The sequence below is a fragment of the Stenella coeruleoalba genome (assembly GCF_951394435.1).
Source record: "Stenella coeruleoalba genome assembly, chromosome: 15".
NCBI classification, from domain to species: domain Eukaryota; kingdom Metazoa; phylum Chordata; class Mammalia; order Artiodactyla; family Delphinidae; genus Stenella; species Stenella coeruleoalba.
In genome coordinates, this window is record NC_137161.1 from 4,277,092 (window position 1) to 4,292,156 (window position 15,065).

Below are 15,065 nucleotides of genomic sequence, written 5' to 3' on the forward strand. Positions count from 1 at the left end.
CCTACACCTTCCAACCGCAGAAGGGCTTTTTATTTGTTCTCGGAAAATGAAAGCAATTGCAATGATATGAACTAACCAATGGAGCCTTGTGAGAAAACTTAAATCAATCAACTCTGAAAATAGTTCATCTAAGTGTCTCAGTTTCTGAATTTCCACCCCCCGCCCCGGGGCTGACAGTTGGCTACATCCCAAGAGGTGACGGGAACCTAGTTCCGCTACTGGGGAAATACTGTAAACAGGACTTGGGGGCAGCCCTGGACTCACGAGGAGACGGGACTGTTCCTAGTAGCCGTTACACTGCTGACATCTTCCTTTTTAAAAAAGTTAGTTATCCACCTCCTCCCACCACAGCCCACTTCCAAGACGCTGACTGGGCCTCCTCAACAATAGCTTCTGGAAAGGGTTTTTCCACAGCGGGTCTCCTGGAATGTTCTGCTCCAGCTCTGGAGGATGCGCTGAATCAGTTCACCAAGATGAAGTTAGACTTGCAGTGAGCTTTAGCAAACGGAAGGAAAACAGGCACTGGGTTAGAAGCAGGAGGGAAACAATGACATCGAAAACTGCAGCCAAGAGACGCTCACGCCAACCCTACCTATAAACTCTGTCACAGGGTCGTGTTCACCTTCTGTTTTAATGGTGCCGGCGATGCTGTCGTTCTCCAGGATAGGAAGGAAAAGCTGCACGAAGTCAGAGGTGTAGGGGGGCGCGATGACGTCGAGCACCTACGGGGAGCACAGCCTGTGAGCGGCTCCGACTACCAGTCAGACGGCAACAGTGCGGCGAGACCCCTCCCCCAACCCCCGCCATTCTGCTTCCTGCCGACAATCTCCGACATTAAGACGCCCAGGGGCCAGGCAGGTAAAACACTGTTCCTGCAGGTAGGAGGTGCCTGGTAGACTGGCATCCGTGTCACTGTCATCACCGTGACTCTCCGACGGCACGGCTCCGGAGTGCGGTACCAGATGACTACATCAAGCCAAGAAGGGCGCTGCCGGGGGAAGCGGTAACCGGCGCGCGCTGACCTCAGTCACAAAGTGGCGAATGAGGGAGATGTCGGTGTCCAGCTTCTCCAGACACTTGCGGATGTAACTGACCACGGGGAGCACGTAGCCCCGGCTCAGCAGGTGCACCATCCTGTCCAGGAGGGTCTTCTTCAACTCGAGCTGCACGGGTGGGGCGACAAGGCTGAGAAAGGGGCCGCCTTCCCGCTGTGCAGCCCAGCCCTCGGGCTGCCCGCTCACCTGCTCCATCACGTCCAGCTGGGAATGCTCTGTCTCGAAGAGCTTCACCAGCAGCTGCAGGACCTGCGGGTGGAGGAGCTGGTGGCAGGTGCTGATCTACAAAGAGGCCAAAGGGAGCCACCCTGAGCGCTATGGCCAGGCCTCTGGGCTCCCTGCCGGCCCCAGAGAACCGTCACCAAAGACAGCTCGCGGCTGAGGACGGCGGGCCCAGCACTCGGCCCAGGGCCGGCCAGCCTCTGACCCATTCCTCATCCTTTCAGGGACACTTGATAAAAACGGAGAGATCTGTGGAGTCAACGAAACTAGCTCCTTAAAAGGAAACTCCTCATTTAGAACAGAAATAACCAGCTCCGGAAGGACTGCCTTCTGAAGGCGGGGAACAGACGTGCGAGAGCCTCGGACCGGAGCTGGGAGGTCCGCAGCCCCTACCTCGTCCAGCAGTGCCAGGTGCACCGGGGTGTGGTCCGTCTGCAGCTGGAAGTACCTCGGCTCTGACACAGTCCAGTCCACCCACTTCAGCACACCCATGGCCACCACTGGAAACCTACAGGTAAACAAAGCAGAACGCTTCCTTTACACAAAGTTTTCTAAAGGGCAAACCCCAGAACAACACCAACGCAAGCCAGCCCATCACGTCACTCTACGACGTGCTCTGCCAGGGAGACACGATGAGCTAAGAACAGGCTGACGAGACCAGCGTCCTCTCAAACGCGCAGCTCGAGAACCCGAATCCCACGCTCAGCTGACTTTGGACCAACTTTGCTGGTTTGAAAGGAAAAGACCATTCACGCAACACTCCACGAGCCTGGTGGGCTGGGCTGAAGCTTACTTTTATTTAGCAAAGCCTCTCTTTGTCACTAGGACAAATTAACGGAGGAAGATTCAAATGCCTAAGAGGCCACCCTGTGTGTCAGCTTTTCTAGTGAATGCTTATTTAAATAATTGGCATGACACCCACCATTTCTGTCTAGGTGATACTTTGTTGGTCTAACTTTTACTGTAAATAGAGCCTCTTCTTCAAGTCAATTGTTGTAATTCTGGTTGGTCTTCCTTTTTCTGAGTCTAATTTGCAAACAGACTTCTGGCAAGTAAACACCTGAAAATTACTCATGCTGCTAGAACAGTTGAAAGTGCTCTCCCTCTATTTACGAAAGAGAAAATAAATACGATGAATAAGTATCTCTGAATCTGTTTTATTTTTTGAGCTTTTAATATGAAAGCTCAAACCCGTCCTCCCCGGAGAGTCAGGGTTAGAAGCTCCACGTGCTCACCTGATACACTGGTAGAGGGTGCTCAGCTCGGCCACAAGCTCAGACGCCCCTTTGTTCTCATTGCAACACAAGTTGTGAACAGTCTCAACAGCTTTCGATGTTGACTTCAGCTCGTCTTTATTGATGCTGACTCGCTTGTTCTGAAAACACATGAAGGCGGTGAATCCCGACGGTGCCCGCGTCCTTGCAGTTGGGGTAACCTGGCCTCAGCCCTTCTCTCTGCAAACCCCCGTCCCTGTCTCTGAAGTGTCCCCGTCACACAGCGAGACCGTCCGCCAGGGAGACCGGCATCCGTCAGTGGCTTAGGGAATCGGTTTCGTATCTTTAGCCACACTTCAAATTACAGTTTAAATTAGTATCGTAGATGCTGTGCACCTTTCCTTGAGACATTTAGCACTTTGACTTATTTTATGCAGAAACACTAGAAAAGACATTTCTGACACTAGTTGGGCCCGTGATTCCCTGCAGCCAAAATTCCCAAATTACACCACAGAGAGGAGGTTTCTGGCTCCGTAAAAAAGTCCATGAGTTCTCAGAACTGACAGTACCTTCTTCCAGGTCTCCACCACGCTCGCTGCATATGCTAAGATGTGGATGTACTTATGCTTGTGGTCCTGGTTGATCCTGGCCCCTGGTTTAAAGAGTGACTGCATGAACAGGTCCAGGAAGGCTGGCACCCGGATCTGAAGAGAAACACACAAACACACTGAAAAGGAACACAGAAGTGAGATGGCAGGTAAGTCCACACGCACCCATGGCAGGAGGGCCCACTCACGTCCACCACTGCATGTACTTCAGGGTGTGTGAGGGCCGAGGATGTGATGAGGAAGGACCAGGGAGAGGACAGAAACATTTCAATAGGAATGTGCACTCGCTGACTTCAGAGAATTAAAAGGAACAACTTTCCAAAGGAATATACTTCCGATAGGCACTGAGGGTGTCCCATCTTAAGGTTAAAATGAAAAGCAACTCACGAGTTCAACAGGAGGCGGGTCCATGCTTGTAAACATCTTGAACAGGACTGTGATGTCGGCCGGATTCAGGGCTCCCTTGGACAACATAGCCCCAAGGGCCTGACACGCCCGGGGGTAGGAGGCAGCTGTGCCCAGTGCGAGCGTGATCTGACTGGCGTCATGGCCTCTTGATGAAAAAAAATCGTACATCCCATCATTGATGAGGTGGCGCCCTGTCCTGCCCTCTCCTTCCTTCTCTCTCCTTTTCCTTCCTTCCTTCTTTCAGATTTATGCTTTGAACTGTTGAGGTCCCTTTGTTTTTTCGTATTTCTCTCATCCACTGGTACGTTTACTAACTGACCCATGAAAGCAACATTTAGAGCTAACTGGGGAAGAATGGTTCAGTACAGCTCAGAGGCTTCCTAAAAGGAACCACGCACTTCTTAAGTATCTTAGGCCTCCATTAGTAGACAATGACGCTAATAGGGGCTAGTTTTGTTCTGTAAGATATGGACCACGATCTAACCATCAGACTACTAAAGAGCTATTTCAGGACTGCTGCCATGTGCCACTGATGAATCCCAATATATTGGGAATTTAGGTTCATAAGTACACTTAGGTTCATAAGTACAGTGAATTCAACGATAAGCAAATCGTTTACCAAATATTCATCGAAGCAAAACTTTACAAAGCAAGCTCTCTTCACGTATTTAATATTAGCCCGACTTTTTCAGCTCTACTGCATAAAAGCAAGTTTACCTATCTGTCAAAAACAGGAGGACCTAGAGTCTTCGGTTGTGGACACAGGGCAATGTGGTAGGGGCGAGAGCGAGCTGACAGGCAGCCTCTCACCTCTCCTGGGCGAAGCGCTGGACCTCCTGTGCGGCCCTGCGCACGGCCGAGCCCCCCTGCTCCTCCTGGGCCAGCACGGACATCAGGGCCTGGGCGAACAGATACGTGTGCTCCCCGTGACACACCATCTTCTGGAAGACGGCAGGGAGACAGTGTGTGGGGTTTCAGGACCACAGCAATGACAAAGGCAGACAGAAGAGTCGGACTCCGACAGTTCTGCACGCAAGTCCCCACCTGGGAAGGTGCCCTGCGCCCCACACACTCTCCACAGTAAAGAGCATTTCCCGTTAGAAGATGCATGGCCCCATGCGAACGGCCTCCTCCTGATCTGAGCCACGTCAAGTAAAGCGCTTACAGCAAACTCGGGGAGATTTTTTTCGAGGTTTTCTTCGCCTCCGTCCAAAATCGTAGCTAGAGAGGTACGAAGCACTCTAGAAAACACCTCCAGCTGCTGGCAGGCCGTGGACACGCTGGTGATCTCCCCTTGGTACCCTGCGTCGGAGATAAGCTGCAACACGGAAGTAAGCGCACACGGTGCTGGCGAGCCGTGCCCGGCGCCCACAGGAAGGCGGCCGCTGGCCGAGCCCGGGGTGAGGAGGGACGGGCGCTGGGCGCGGGTCTCAAACTTCTGCTCGGGTCCCCGCTTCACCACTAACTAGGTTGGTGGTCCCAGTCAAGCCCCCCACCCTTGAGTCTTCGTGTGTGAGACGGAGGAGATGGACCAGGCGCTGTTAGAGGCTCCTCTCCGAACGCAAGGCTCTGTCCCCTGTTCCTGCCCAATCCTAAAACACAGTCCACTCGATCCCCAAACATACAAAGTCTATGCTTCTCTTTCTCGATGTTTATGACTTACTAAAGTGAAATGACGAAAACCTTTACAAATAAAGCACGTGGGATCTTTCAAAGGACACAGACCAACAACCAACCAGGTCAGAATCACCCTCATTCATAAATACTTTCATCTTTTCTCAGACTCTAGGACTCTTCCTACCTTAACAGTGAAGTTGAGCATCAAGCAGTCTGGGTGGGCTTCAGCCAGTTTGTAGAAAAGGTCTCTCCACGTGGTGTGTGCGATCATTTGTTCAAGCCAAGCGGGGGTCTGACAACAAGCAAACAAACAAAAAGCAAGGTAAGAGGCCTAGCTTTCGCCTAATGAAGGTGACGTCGTGGCAGCAGACACAGCAAGAGCCCCTGGGCGCCTGGCTCTGCCGCGGTCCCCGACACAGGAAGCAGCAGGCCGCGGGCTGCTGAGGCTGCTTGGTGGCCGGGCGGCCGAGCCCAAGCCCCGAACACCCCCGCGGCGTGTGGAAGCTCCAGCCCTGACTGACACAACGCGCCACACTCCACCGTGAGGTGGAATCAGCAGAGGACTCTAGGAGCTGGAATTAAAAAAGGGAAAAAGGTTCCTCACCTCTCCTTCTTCAGTAAAGATAGAATCTGCTTTGCGGGGGTCGAAATGTTTGATCAGTAAACTCTTCAGATGATTTTCCACAGTTTCCTGAACCTGCACTGGTTCAACACCTGAAAGAAAATGCAAGCCACGAGATGGAAAATGGCAATCTCTCAATTCACTGTGTTATTTTAGAAAAAGTCGACAGATCAAAAGTTTACGTGCAAATCAGATATCACAGAACTGCTTCTGACCACTTAGGATCTGGGGCCTCTTATAAAAATTAATATTACTCATATTCGATGGTAAGACCCAAAAAAGAGTCCAGGGCGAAACACACAAGGATGCTTGTTTACGTGGAAAGGACAGTGACATCTTCGAAGCCTCGCTAGGAACAAGGACAAATTGCCAAAATGGAAAAACACCCCCCTCCCCCATGGTAGAACAGAGCAGATGCCAGCCAGGGGGCACACTCGTGTGTGATGACTGTGACAGCAGGGAGTCAACTCGTTTACGGGCAGCACCCACCCCACGATGCCATCTGTACTCAGCACAGAGGATTTACAGTGAGGCGCTACTTGGATCATAGTAGCTAAAAGCCATAATCATGCCCAGTCCTAAATTAGCCATGATTTCTGCTTGCTATAATAGACCTCTTAAGGATGACACACTGAACATACGCCATATAATCCTCTACTTCTACAACACGGCAGGGAAAACAGCTCAATGAGAATCACATTTGCGGGTTATCTGTGAACCTCAATTGTTAAGTCAAAGATAAAAACCAAGCCGATGAAAATGGGTAAGAAGTTCACTTCTTACTGACAGAGGTGTTAAAAACCAGGAAAACCAACAAACAGAAAGAACCAGGAAGACAAAGAAGGCCTTTCCAGTGTATCAGCATGATGATGACCCAGCAGCTCTGTACTGTGTTGGGGGAAGGGCCAGGACCCCACCCCCACACGGCACCTGTCTGAATGAGCCACTCGGCCAGCAGGTTGACGGTCTGGGCCACAGCAGTGTAGTTCTCTGACAAGAGCTGGATAACGTTCTCTGGAGACCCTCCCGCCTGAAAATACCTAGAAAAGAGGAACAAACAAGCTGTGACACTCAAATGGACGCAGATGGGCATGGGGATGGACAGCCGTGGCAGGGTGAGGGGGAAGACAGGTTATTCAGGCTTCTAAAGTGGGGGGACCCCTAGAGGCCTTCCATTCCCGTACCGCATTCTTCTGAATTTCACGTATCAGCTTTTGGGTCTATTACACAACTTTCTCCTCCCAGAGCAAACAACTTTTCTCACATACCTCTTTAGAGTGTTAAAGATGGAGGGTTCCATTATATAATCCCGGGTAGAAAATTTATGTAGGCATTCTTGCTGGACCTCGGCATCATCTTCTCCCTCTCCATAATCATCCTCCTGCTGTTGGCAAAAAGAGCCAGGCTGTTCTTCATTACTACAAATATCCTGCTATCTCACCTTAAACCCGTATAACGCTGTCCATGTCAAAAGTGTTCCACGGACTTCCCTGGTGGCGCAGTGGTTAAGAATCCGCCTGCCAATGCAGGGGACACGGGTTCGTGCCCCGGTCCGGGAAGATCCCACATGCCGCGGAGCAACTGAGCCCGTGCGCCACAACTACTGAGCCTGCGCTCTAGAGCCCGCAGGCCACAACTACTGAAGCCCATGCTCCACAACAAGAGAAGCCACCACAATGAGAAACCCGCGCACCACAACGAAGAGTAGCCCCCACTCGCCGCAACTAGAGAAAGCCCACACACAGCAACAAAGACCCAATGCAGCCAAAAATTAATTAATTTTTTAAAAAAGTTTAACGTATGTCATTTCATTTGACTTTCATGACAATCTCATGAAGTACGCTGGACAAGTAACGAGTGGCTAAGAAAACGGAATCCAGAATCATACCAAGTGAGATTGTATGGCGACTCCACGCTGGCAAACTTGTGTATGCGGTCATACAAGTTACCGCATCTCATGCAAGACACCTCACCTGGGCATCCATTTCTGTTCTACTGAACAAGGACAACAATGGGACCTACTCCCATTTGGCTGCTGTGAGGATTCCAGGAGCTAATTTTCAGAAGAGCCAAGCACAGCACCTGACATTTGGTATGAGTTCAGTAGGTGTTAGCTACTGTCTTCACTATTACTATTTCATATGTGCCACGCATGGAAGGCTTTCCAACAAAGACTGAGGAAGTGATTCTCGAAGGCCATTTGCTGTCCATTTGCTGTCAGAAAGTGAAGCTCACTGGCTCGCCTCCAATCAGCAGGCCTGCCTGGATACTAGTCCCTGTCCTACACGGCAGCGACCTCAGGCAAGTCGCTGAATCTAAGGGCACAACAGGATGATGATGTGATGACAGAGGACTGAATGACCCCAGGGTCTGTCCAGCTTTAACGCTGTTACCAACAAGCAGATGCTCTTTGAACACTCACTATACTGAGCACTGTACAGGAAACCCAAGAAACTGTAAGACAAGAGATGGCTTTTTCTGCTGAAGGAGTTTACAAACCAGTAACTGCCCCTAACATAATGGGGTAAGAGCTAGGCCAGACATCAGCAAACTACGCCCAGGGCCAAATCCATCCTCCTTTTGTCTTTGTAAATAAAGCTTTATTGGAACACAGCCACACAGCCCCCTTTTTAAAAACATATTGTCTATGCCTGCTTCTCCCCTATAAAATGGGCAGAGTGGAGCTGTGACAGAGACCTGCAGAGCCAACAATATTTACTGTCTGGCCCTTTCCAGAAAAGCTTGCCCACCCCTGATGCAGACTTACATCCTGAAAGCAGTGCTCTGGGAGAAGGAACACGATTCCTTCACTATGGAGACCGGGGAGTCTTCTCTTGGACCTTATTTGAGTGGGAGCCTCGAGCAAGGCTTCTGAAGGAAGGCCGGCCTTTGCCCCAAGAGGCATCCTTGGGTGTCTGGATTCTCGGGCTTCTGCCCTGGGCACTCATCTTCTCCACTACATCTTCTCCTGGGTCGTGCCACTTCCCTGCTCATGAATCTAGAATCTAGCCTAGATCTCTCTCTCTCTCAAGCTCTAGACTCAAGCATTCAACTGTCTATTCTCACTTCCATTCACATGTCCCACTAGTACGGCAAACTCATGAGATTCCAAACTGACCTCCTCTTTTCCCTCTAAACATATCTGCTTCCCACAACCCATGTTTTTGTAAAGGACTCCATCATCTCTACCTGTTACCTTAAACTCACAAACCTAGAAGAGGTCTTCAATTTCTGCTCCCACATCCTGCCCAAAGACCCATCAATTCTCCCTCCCACATGTCTAACCAGCTTGGCCCTTCCTTCCCTCTTTCCCTCTGCCCTTCCTTATTTGGGGCACGCTCGCAGTTGCAATGGTCCCCCAGTGGCGTGGTCTCATTCCTTCCTTTCAGTCACCTTTCACACTGATGCCACCATGACCTTAATAAGCCACAAATCTGATGTCTCTTTCTTGCTTAAAGTTTCCTATCTCCCTCAGAAAAGACAGCAGGACTTCACCCTCCCACTCGCTTGCCTCCGCAGTGTCGTCCCTCGGCACTCCCCACTGGCAAGCCGCAGCCGGAGTAAGCTCTCTGCACTTCAGTACCCTTAGCTTCTGTCGTCTGGACTGAATGTCACAGCAGCCTCCTTACACATCTTCCGGCCTCCCCCAGATCCACCCACCATGGGGTTAAGTGAACAGAATTTGGGTCACAGAAATTGATCTTCCACTGTCTCAAAATCCAGCTCATGCCACCCTTCCTGTTACCTTTCTTGACTTTCTTTCCTCCATGAAGTCAGAGTTAGAATGAACGTGAAATGAACATCTAGTCCACCCCTCTCATCAGGGAGAGCCTATCAGAGTCAGTGGGCCAAATCGGGATCATGCTTAAAGTTCCGCAAACCTGAGACTCCCCAGCCTCCTGTCTGTGGGCGTCTAGGCCTGGCTCTGCCACCCCTAACTGCTTAAGCAAAGGCCAACAACTGGAGTGCTCAGTTTATAAAATGCGAATGTAGCCTAGATCTCTCTGCACTTCAGTACCCCTTAGCTTCTGTCGTCTGGACTGAATGTCACAGCAGCCTCCTTACACATCTTCCGGCCTCCCCGAGATCCACCCACCATGGGGTTAAGTGACTAGACGGCCCTTAGATATGCCCTAGTTGTAGCGCGCTGTGACCGGAAGGCTTCGGTGGTCCGGCTGTTTGCTCGAGTGGAGATGGAGACAAGACCTAAGTGGGATCCCCATTCCTTCATGTATGAGTTTCATGACCTTGGGCAGGTCACTCGGTCCTCCCGTCCCACTTTCTTCATTTCAACATGAGCAGAGTTAACACCCAACTCAGTATCTTGAGTGTGGAATGAGATGATGCATGAAAGCACCTAGTCGGCACAGATTTTCAATTAGCTACATCTGACTCTATCTCTCCACTCTAAGCCTCCAACACCCTGGAATGATCCAACACGTGAAGCTTAGAGTGTCACTCCCTGCCCCCAACTCTTGAACAAGTCATGCTTTTCAGCAGCTCTCAAAGGCCCTTCAGAACCCACTGCTTCCACCAGGCAACTAACCACACAGGCCTCCTTTCAGCTCCTGGAACACAGCGCCCACCTTTGCATCCCTGTACCCCGGCTTCAATGCCCTCAGTGCCCCGCCAGCCCCTTTCAACGGGGCACGCCCCACTCCAGGCTTTCTTCCTTCAAAATATCACTTCAGTATGTTCCCAAAACACCTAACCTTGACTCTTGTTAAAAGGCAGGTTCCTAGGCTCCGCTCCAGACCAACTCCTCCCAGGCCCCAGGGGAGGAGCCCGGGAAGCTGGGTTTCAAACATCACTGCGGGTGGGTCTTCAGATGAGAATCAGGTTGGGGTCCCCTGGCCGAGCGACTGCGCCCAGTTCCTACTGTGCAACCCCTGGCTTCTGGGGAGAAGGTTCTGAGCCTCCCTCAGCTTCCACAGCAAACCCTTGAAGGTCAAGGATGGACGATCCTTTCCTCCTCACTCAGGCCAAGGACTGATTACATCAGCCAGAGCGCCCAAGAGTATGGTTTACAAACAGTAAAGCACATGTGCGGAAGTCCAAGTTCCACTTTTCCGCCCTCATGATGCTGAGTTGGATTGTTTTAAAGATTATGGCTACTTTTCGCAGTGTGTGTCTGGGCCCAATCCTCCACCTTCGAGGTGCTGTCTGACCCTCCCGGCGGGGCTAGGAAGTCCCAGGACCAGGCCCCGAGGCCGCCCCAGGGTGATCGGAAGGTCAGATCGGGTCACGACTGGGGGGCGGTGCCCCTGCGGCCGGAGACCGTCACTGGGGGGGACCGGGTCCTCGCCACGCATCACCGTCCAGTGCCCCCCGAGAGGCCGCGCGCCCGGGGGGGGGTGGTCGAGCGGCGGGAGGGGGCGGGGCGAGCTGTGCTTGGACCACGCGGCGGGGGCGGGGCCGGCCCGCCGGCGACGGAGACCAGCAGTCCTCGTCGGGGGCGCCCGGTGCCCCCCTCACCTGGCCGCCGTCCGCCTCGTCGCCCCACTCGGCCGCGCTCCCGAAGTAGTCCTCGTCCATGATGGCGCCCGGCGCGGCCCCAGCCATCCTCTCCCGCGAGCGCGCGCGCGAGCACGGCGCATGCGCACGGCGGACGGGCGAGCGCGCGCGCGGCCCCGCGGCCCCGCCCCCTGCGGACGCGCGCCTCATCCCAGGCGGGAAGAGCAGGGCCGGGGCGGAGGGGCGGGGCCGGCGCGGAGGGGTGGGGCGCAGAGGGCAGCCTGCACGCGGCAGAGGGAACCATCCGTACTGATCCAGAAGCGCAACCTGTTTGGGCCCCAGGGATATTGGATCGGGATAGAAGTTTGGAACTAGACTCACACGTGGCCTGGTTTCCGGTGCCAGCTCTGGGTCTTTTTCACTGGGAATTTTGGTCCTCTGAGCATCAGTTTCCTCATCTGACACCTGGGCACAAGGGCAGGGCCAACTTATTGGGCACGGGGTTTATGATATCACTTATATGTGGAATCTAAAATAATAATACAAATGAACTTATTTACAAAAAAAAAAAAATAGACTCACAGACATGGAAAACAAACTTATGGTTACCAAAAGGGAAGGGGGAGGAATAAATTAGGAGTTGGGATTAACAGATACACACCACTGTATATAAAATAGATAACCAACAAGGACCTACTACTGTACAGCACAGGGAACTATATTCAATATCTTGTAATAACCTATAATGGAAAAGAATCTGAAAAAGTATATATATATTCTGGATCTGAAAAAGAATATATATGTATATACAGGTATAGATATATAGATCGCAGCCACCACTTACAGAGGGCTCATCAGCACTGTGCTTTCATGCATCCCTTCTTTCCTCATCTGACTACTGCTTATTGTGTGTCCCTAAGTGCCTGGCACTATGCTACTCCTGGAGCTCATTGGTGAACAAATCGAACATCACCCTCGCCCTGGGGGAGCCTGTATTCACTTGAGGGAACAAACAAATGAGACAATAACAGAGCGTGACAAGTGCCGGTTGGTATTCTGTGATAATAGGAGAGCCCAACTTTGACAGTCTCTAAGAAACTTATATTTGAGCTGAGAGCCATATGGCAAAAGGAGCAAAGCAAGCCGGACCAAGGAGAGAACACCAGGAGAACAGAGCTGCTGGACAGAGGCTGGGCGTGTGTCCTTGGAACCCAAAGGCCACTGAGACTGGCACCTGGCAGGCCAGCGAGAATCCTGGATGAAGTGGGAGAGGTAGGCTTGGGGAGGTGGTGGTGGGGAGTTGGGTTTTTCACTGAGGACTCTTCGGAAAGATGTAATGCATTAACATAGGTAGAGCACCAAGCGTGCAGCTTGCACACAGTAGGTGCTCAGCAAGTATTAGTCATTATGATAAGGATGAGGGAACTTGGAGTTGGGAATGCAAGTGAAGAGGCCTCAGTGAGAGTTAACGGGGGCTAAGAAGGGGCCGGGGCGGCTGCTGCGAGATTGAGGTTAAGTCCCGAGGATGCAGCAGACTTGGGGACGGCTAGGGAGACAGCCCGGGAAGATGTTCCTGAGACTTGCAGCCTGTGTGCCAGGGGTGGAGCACCACGGAGACGGAGAGCCCAGGGGCCGGGCTGGTTTCTGCACGGGACCCTAATGAGTTCGATAATGAGTTCAGATTGGGTCGTGCTGATTGGAGGTGCCATGGGAACACCCATGCCTGGATGTCTTGCAGGTGTCCAGAGGTGGGAGTCCGCGGCTCTGGATTAAGTGACTCGGCTCCAGCTTCTGTTCACGAGATTAAAGTGTATTAAGTTAATGAGTGTCCCTGCTGTTGGCTTGTTTCAGGGTTCATTTTCATTTGCTTTCTGAAAATGTTGCAAAGAATGGATGGCTGTTAAACTCCCACTACTTTTCCTCTTGGAATTTTTTTTTAACAGTACCTGAATTGAAAGCAGGCAAATTAATGTATGTATAACTAATTGCTTCTATGGAATCAGGGATTATTTAACTCACCTCTCTCTCAACCAAAAAGTTACTTATTATTAAATGGATTAACAAACAATCCCTAGTGAAAGCATTACATTCCGTCTGTAAGTAGCAATGATTGAGAATAATTGAATCTATAGGTCTTGCCTCCTGAGATATCATTGACCTGTTGTTTTTGAAAAGCCTCATCTAAAATGTCCACATTAGCTTGCATTACTGAAAACAAGGACTCTAAAGTCTTTTAAGATATTTTCCTATTTCAGAAAAATTCTGGTGGAGAATTTCCTTGGAAATGAGAAGTTGGTTTCACTTAATCCGTTCAAGAAATACTTACTGGGTGCCTACTCGGGGTTATGGGCTGTAAACCATAGACGCTGTTTATCTAGTGCTGATGGCAGAAAAGAGAAAAGAAATGTCTCTGATGATAGGGAAAGTGCGGAGAGGAGAGGGCTTGACCTCAGAGAGAGAGGTCAAGGGAAGCCTTTCTAGGGAAATGATGTTTAATCTGAGACTTCAGACTTGAACCTGGAGGACAACAATACAAAGAGGGCACAGTAGAGAAAATCCAAGATGACAGTGAAAGAAAATGACTGGAGAGCAAAGATGAAATGGGGAGGGAGAGACAGAGAGACAGAGATCCAAGCAGGAACCCTATGCCCTAGAAACTTACAAGTGGTTTGGACTTTATCCCTGGGGTAATGGGTAGCGTTGAAAGCTTCTAAACACAAGAGTGACATGTCAGATGTAGGGTCTTCGGAAGGTCATTCTGGCCGCCATAGAGAAAGGGTTTGAAGGGTGCAAAGTGGAGGTTGGGAGACCAGTTAGGATGCTGTGGATGAGACATCCAGGTGAGACTTGATGGTAACTGAGACTGAGGCAGGTGTGGGGATGAAGTGAGTACATTTGGGAGAGGCTTAGGAGGCTGGACAGATAGAGTCTGAAGGGTCTTATCCGGTGAGTGTATAATAAACACACCAATATTTAAATTCCTCATCATATAGTTAGTTTCTAGTCGTGCTTCAGCCCACTCCTCTCTGTCTTCCGTCTCCTTCATGCCACTGAACTACACTTGCCAATGTCAACCTTTCTTTTGTACCCAAAGAACACCGCTGGGTCTTCAGTCTGTTTGATCTGTCGAGAGTAAATGCACAGGCAGCTCTGGCCTTCTTTTTTTTTTTTTTTTTTTTGCGGTACGCGGGCCTCTCACTGTTGTGGCCTCTCCCATTGCGGAGCACAGGCTCCGGACGCACAGGCTCAGCGGCCATGGCTCACGGGCCCAGCCGCTTCGCGGCATGTGGGATCTTCCCGGACCGGGGCATGAACCTGTGTCCCCTGCATCGGCAGGCGGACTCTCAACCACTGTGCCACCAGGGAGGCCCAGCTCTGGGCTTCTTGAAACACTGTCCTTCCTCGGCATCGGCAGCCCCACGCTTTCCTGGTTTTCCTCCTCCTTGCTCAGCTGTTCTGTCTCAGACTCCTTCCCCTCTTGTCCCTCTACTTGTTCTCTAGACACTGCAGAGCCTCGGGACTCAGGCCTGGACTCTTCCCTTCCCCACTCTCTCCCTAGGGGATCTCATTCACCCCCATCTTTAAAGCCATCTCTATGCTGAGAACTCAAATTTGTACCTGCAGCCCTCGTGTCTGCTCTCATCTCCGGACTCGTGTATCTACCGACCCAACTGCCCCTTGACCTCACCCTTAGGCTTCTCCATGGGCATCCCAACATCTCCATCAGCACCCCAAACGTGGTGCTTCTGCCTTCTTCCCCTCTCAGGAAATGGGGCCACCAGCTCCAGGTACCAATACCAAACACCTGCAAGTCATCCTTAACTTCTTTCCCCTCCCCCATCCAATCCAAAGGCAAATCCTGTAT

General features: G+C 51.3%; 1 protein-coding gene across 7 annotated transcripts; it reads right to left on the bottom strand.

Moving 5' to 3' along the window:
- Nucleotides 1-357: 357 nt before the first annotated feature.
- Nucleotides 358-11,323, bottom strand: NELFCD (negative elongation factor complex member C/D; the record flags this gene model as incomplete). 7 transcript variants are annotated; one of them, XM_079945624.1, is made up of 15 exons in its annotated part: nucleotides 358-495; nucleotides 593-722; nucleotides 1,023-1,163; nucleotides 1,242-1,337; nucleotides 1,671-1,785; nucleotides 2,513-2,652; nucleotides 3,061-3,195; nucleotides 3,487-3,652; nucleotides 4,318-4,448; nucleotides 4,673-4,825; nucleotides 5,309-5,416; nucleotides 5,729-5,838; nucleotides 6,677-6,786; nucleotides 7,015-7,130; nucleotides 11,222-11,323. In XM_079945624.1, 15 exons carry the CDS (start codon nucleotides 11,306-11,308, stop codon nucleotides 461-463), a joined length of 1,773 nt encoding a protein of 590 aa, XP_079801750.1. In that variant the 3' UTR covers nucleotides 358-460. The 7 variants fall into 7 exon arrangements, with proteins under 7 accessions (XP_079801750.1, XP_079801749.1, XP_079801748.1 ...); XM_079945623.1 differs by having other exon boundaries at nucleotides 1,242-1,304; nucleotides 11,222-11,311; XM_079945622.1 differs by having other exon boundaries at nucleotides 7,015-7,127; nucleotides 11,222-11,308.
- Between the last annotated feature and the right edge of the window lie 3,742 nt (nucleotides 11,324-15,065).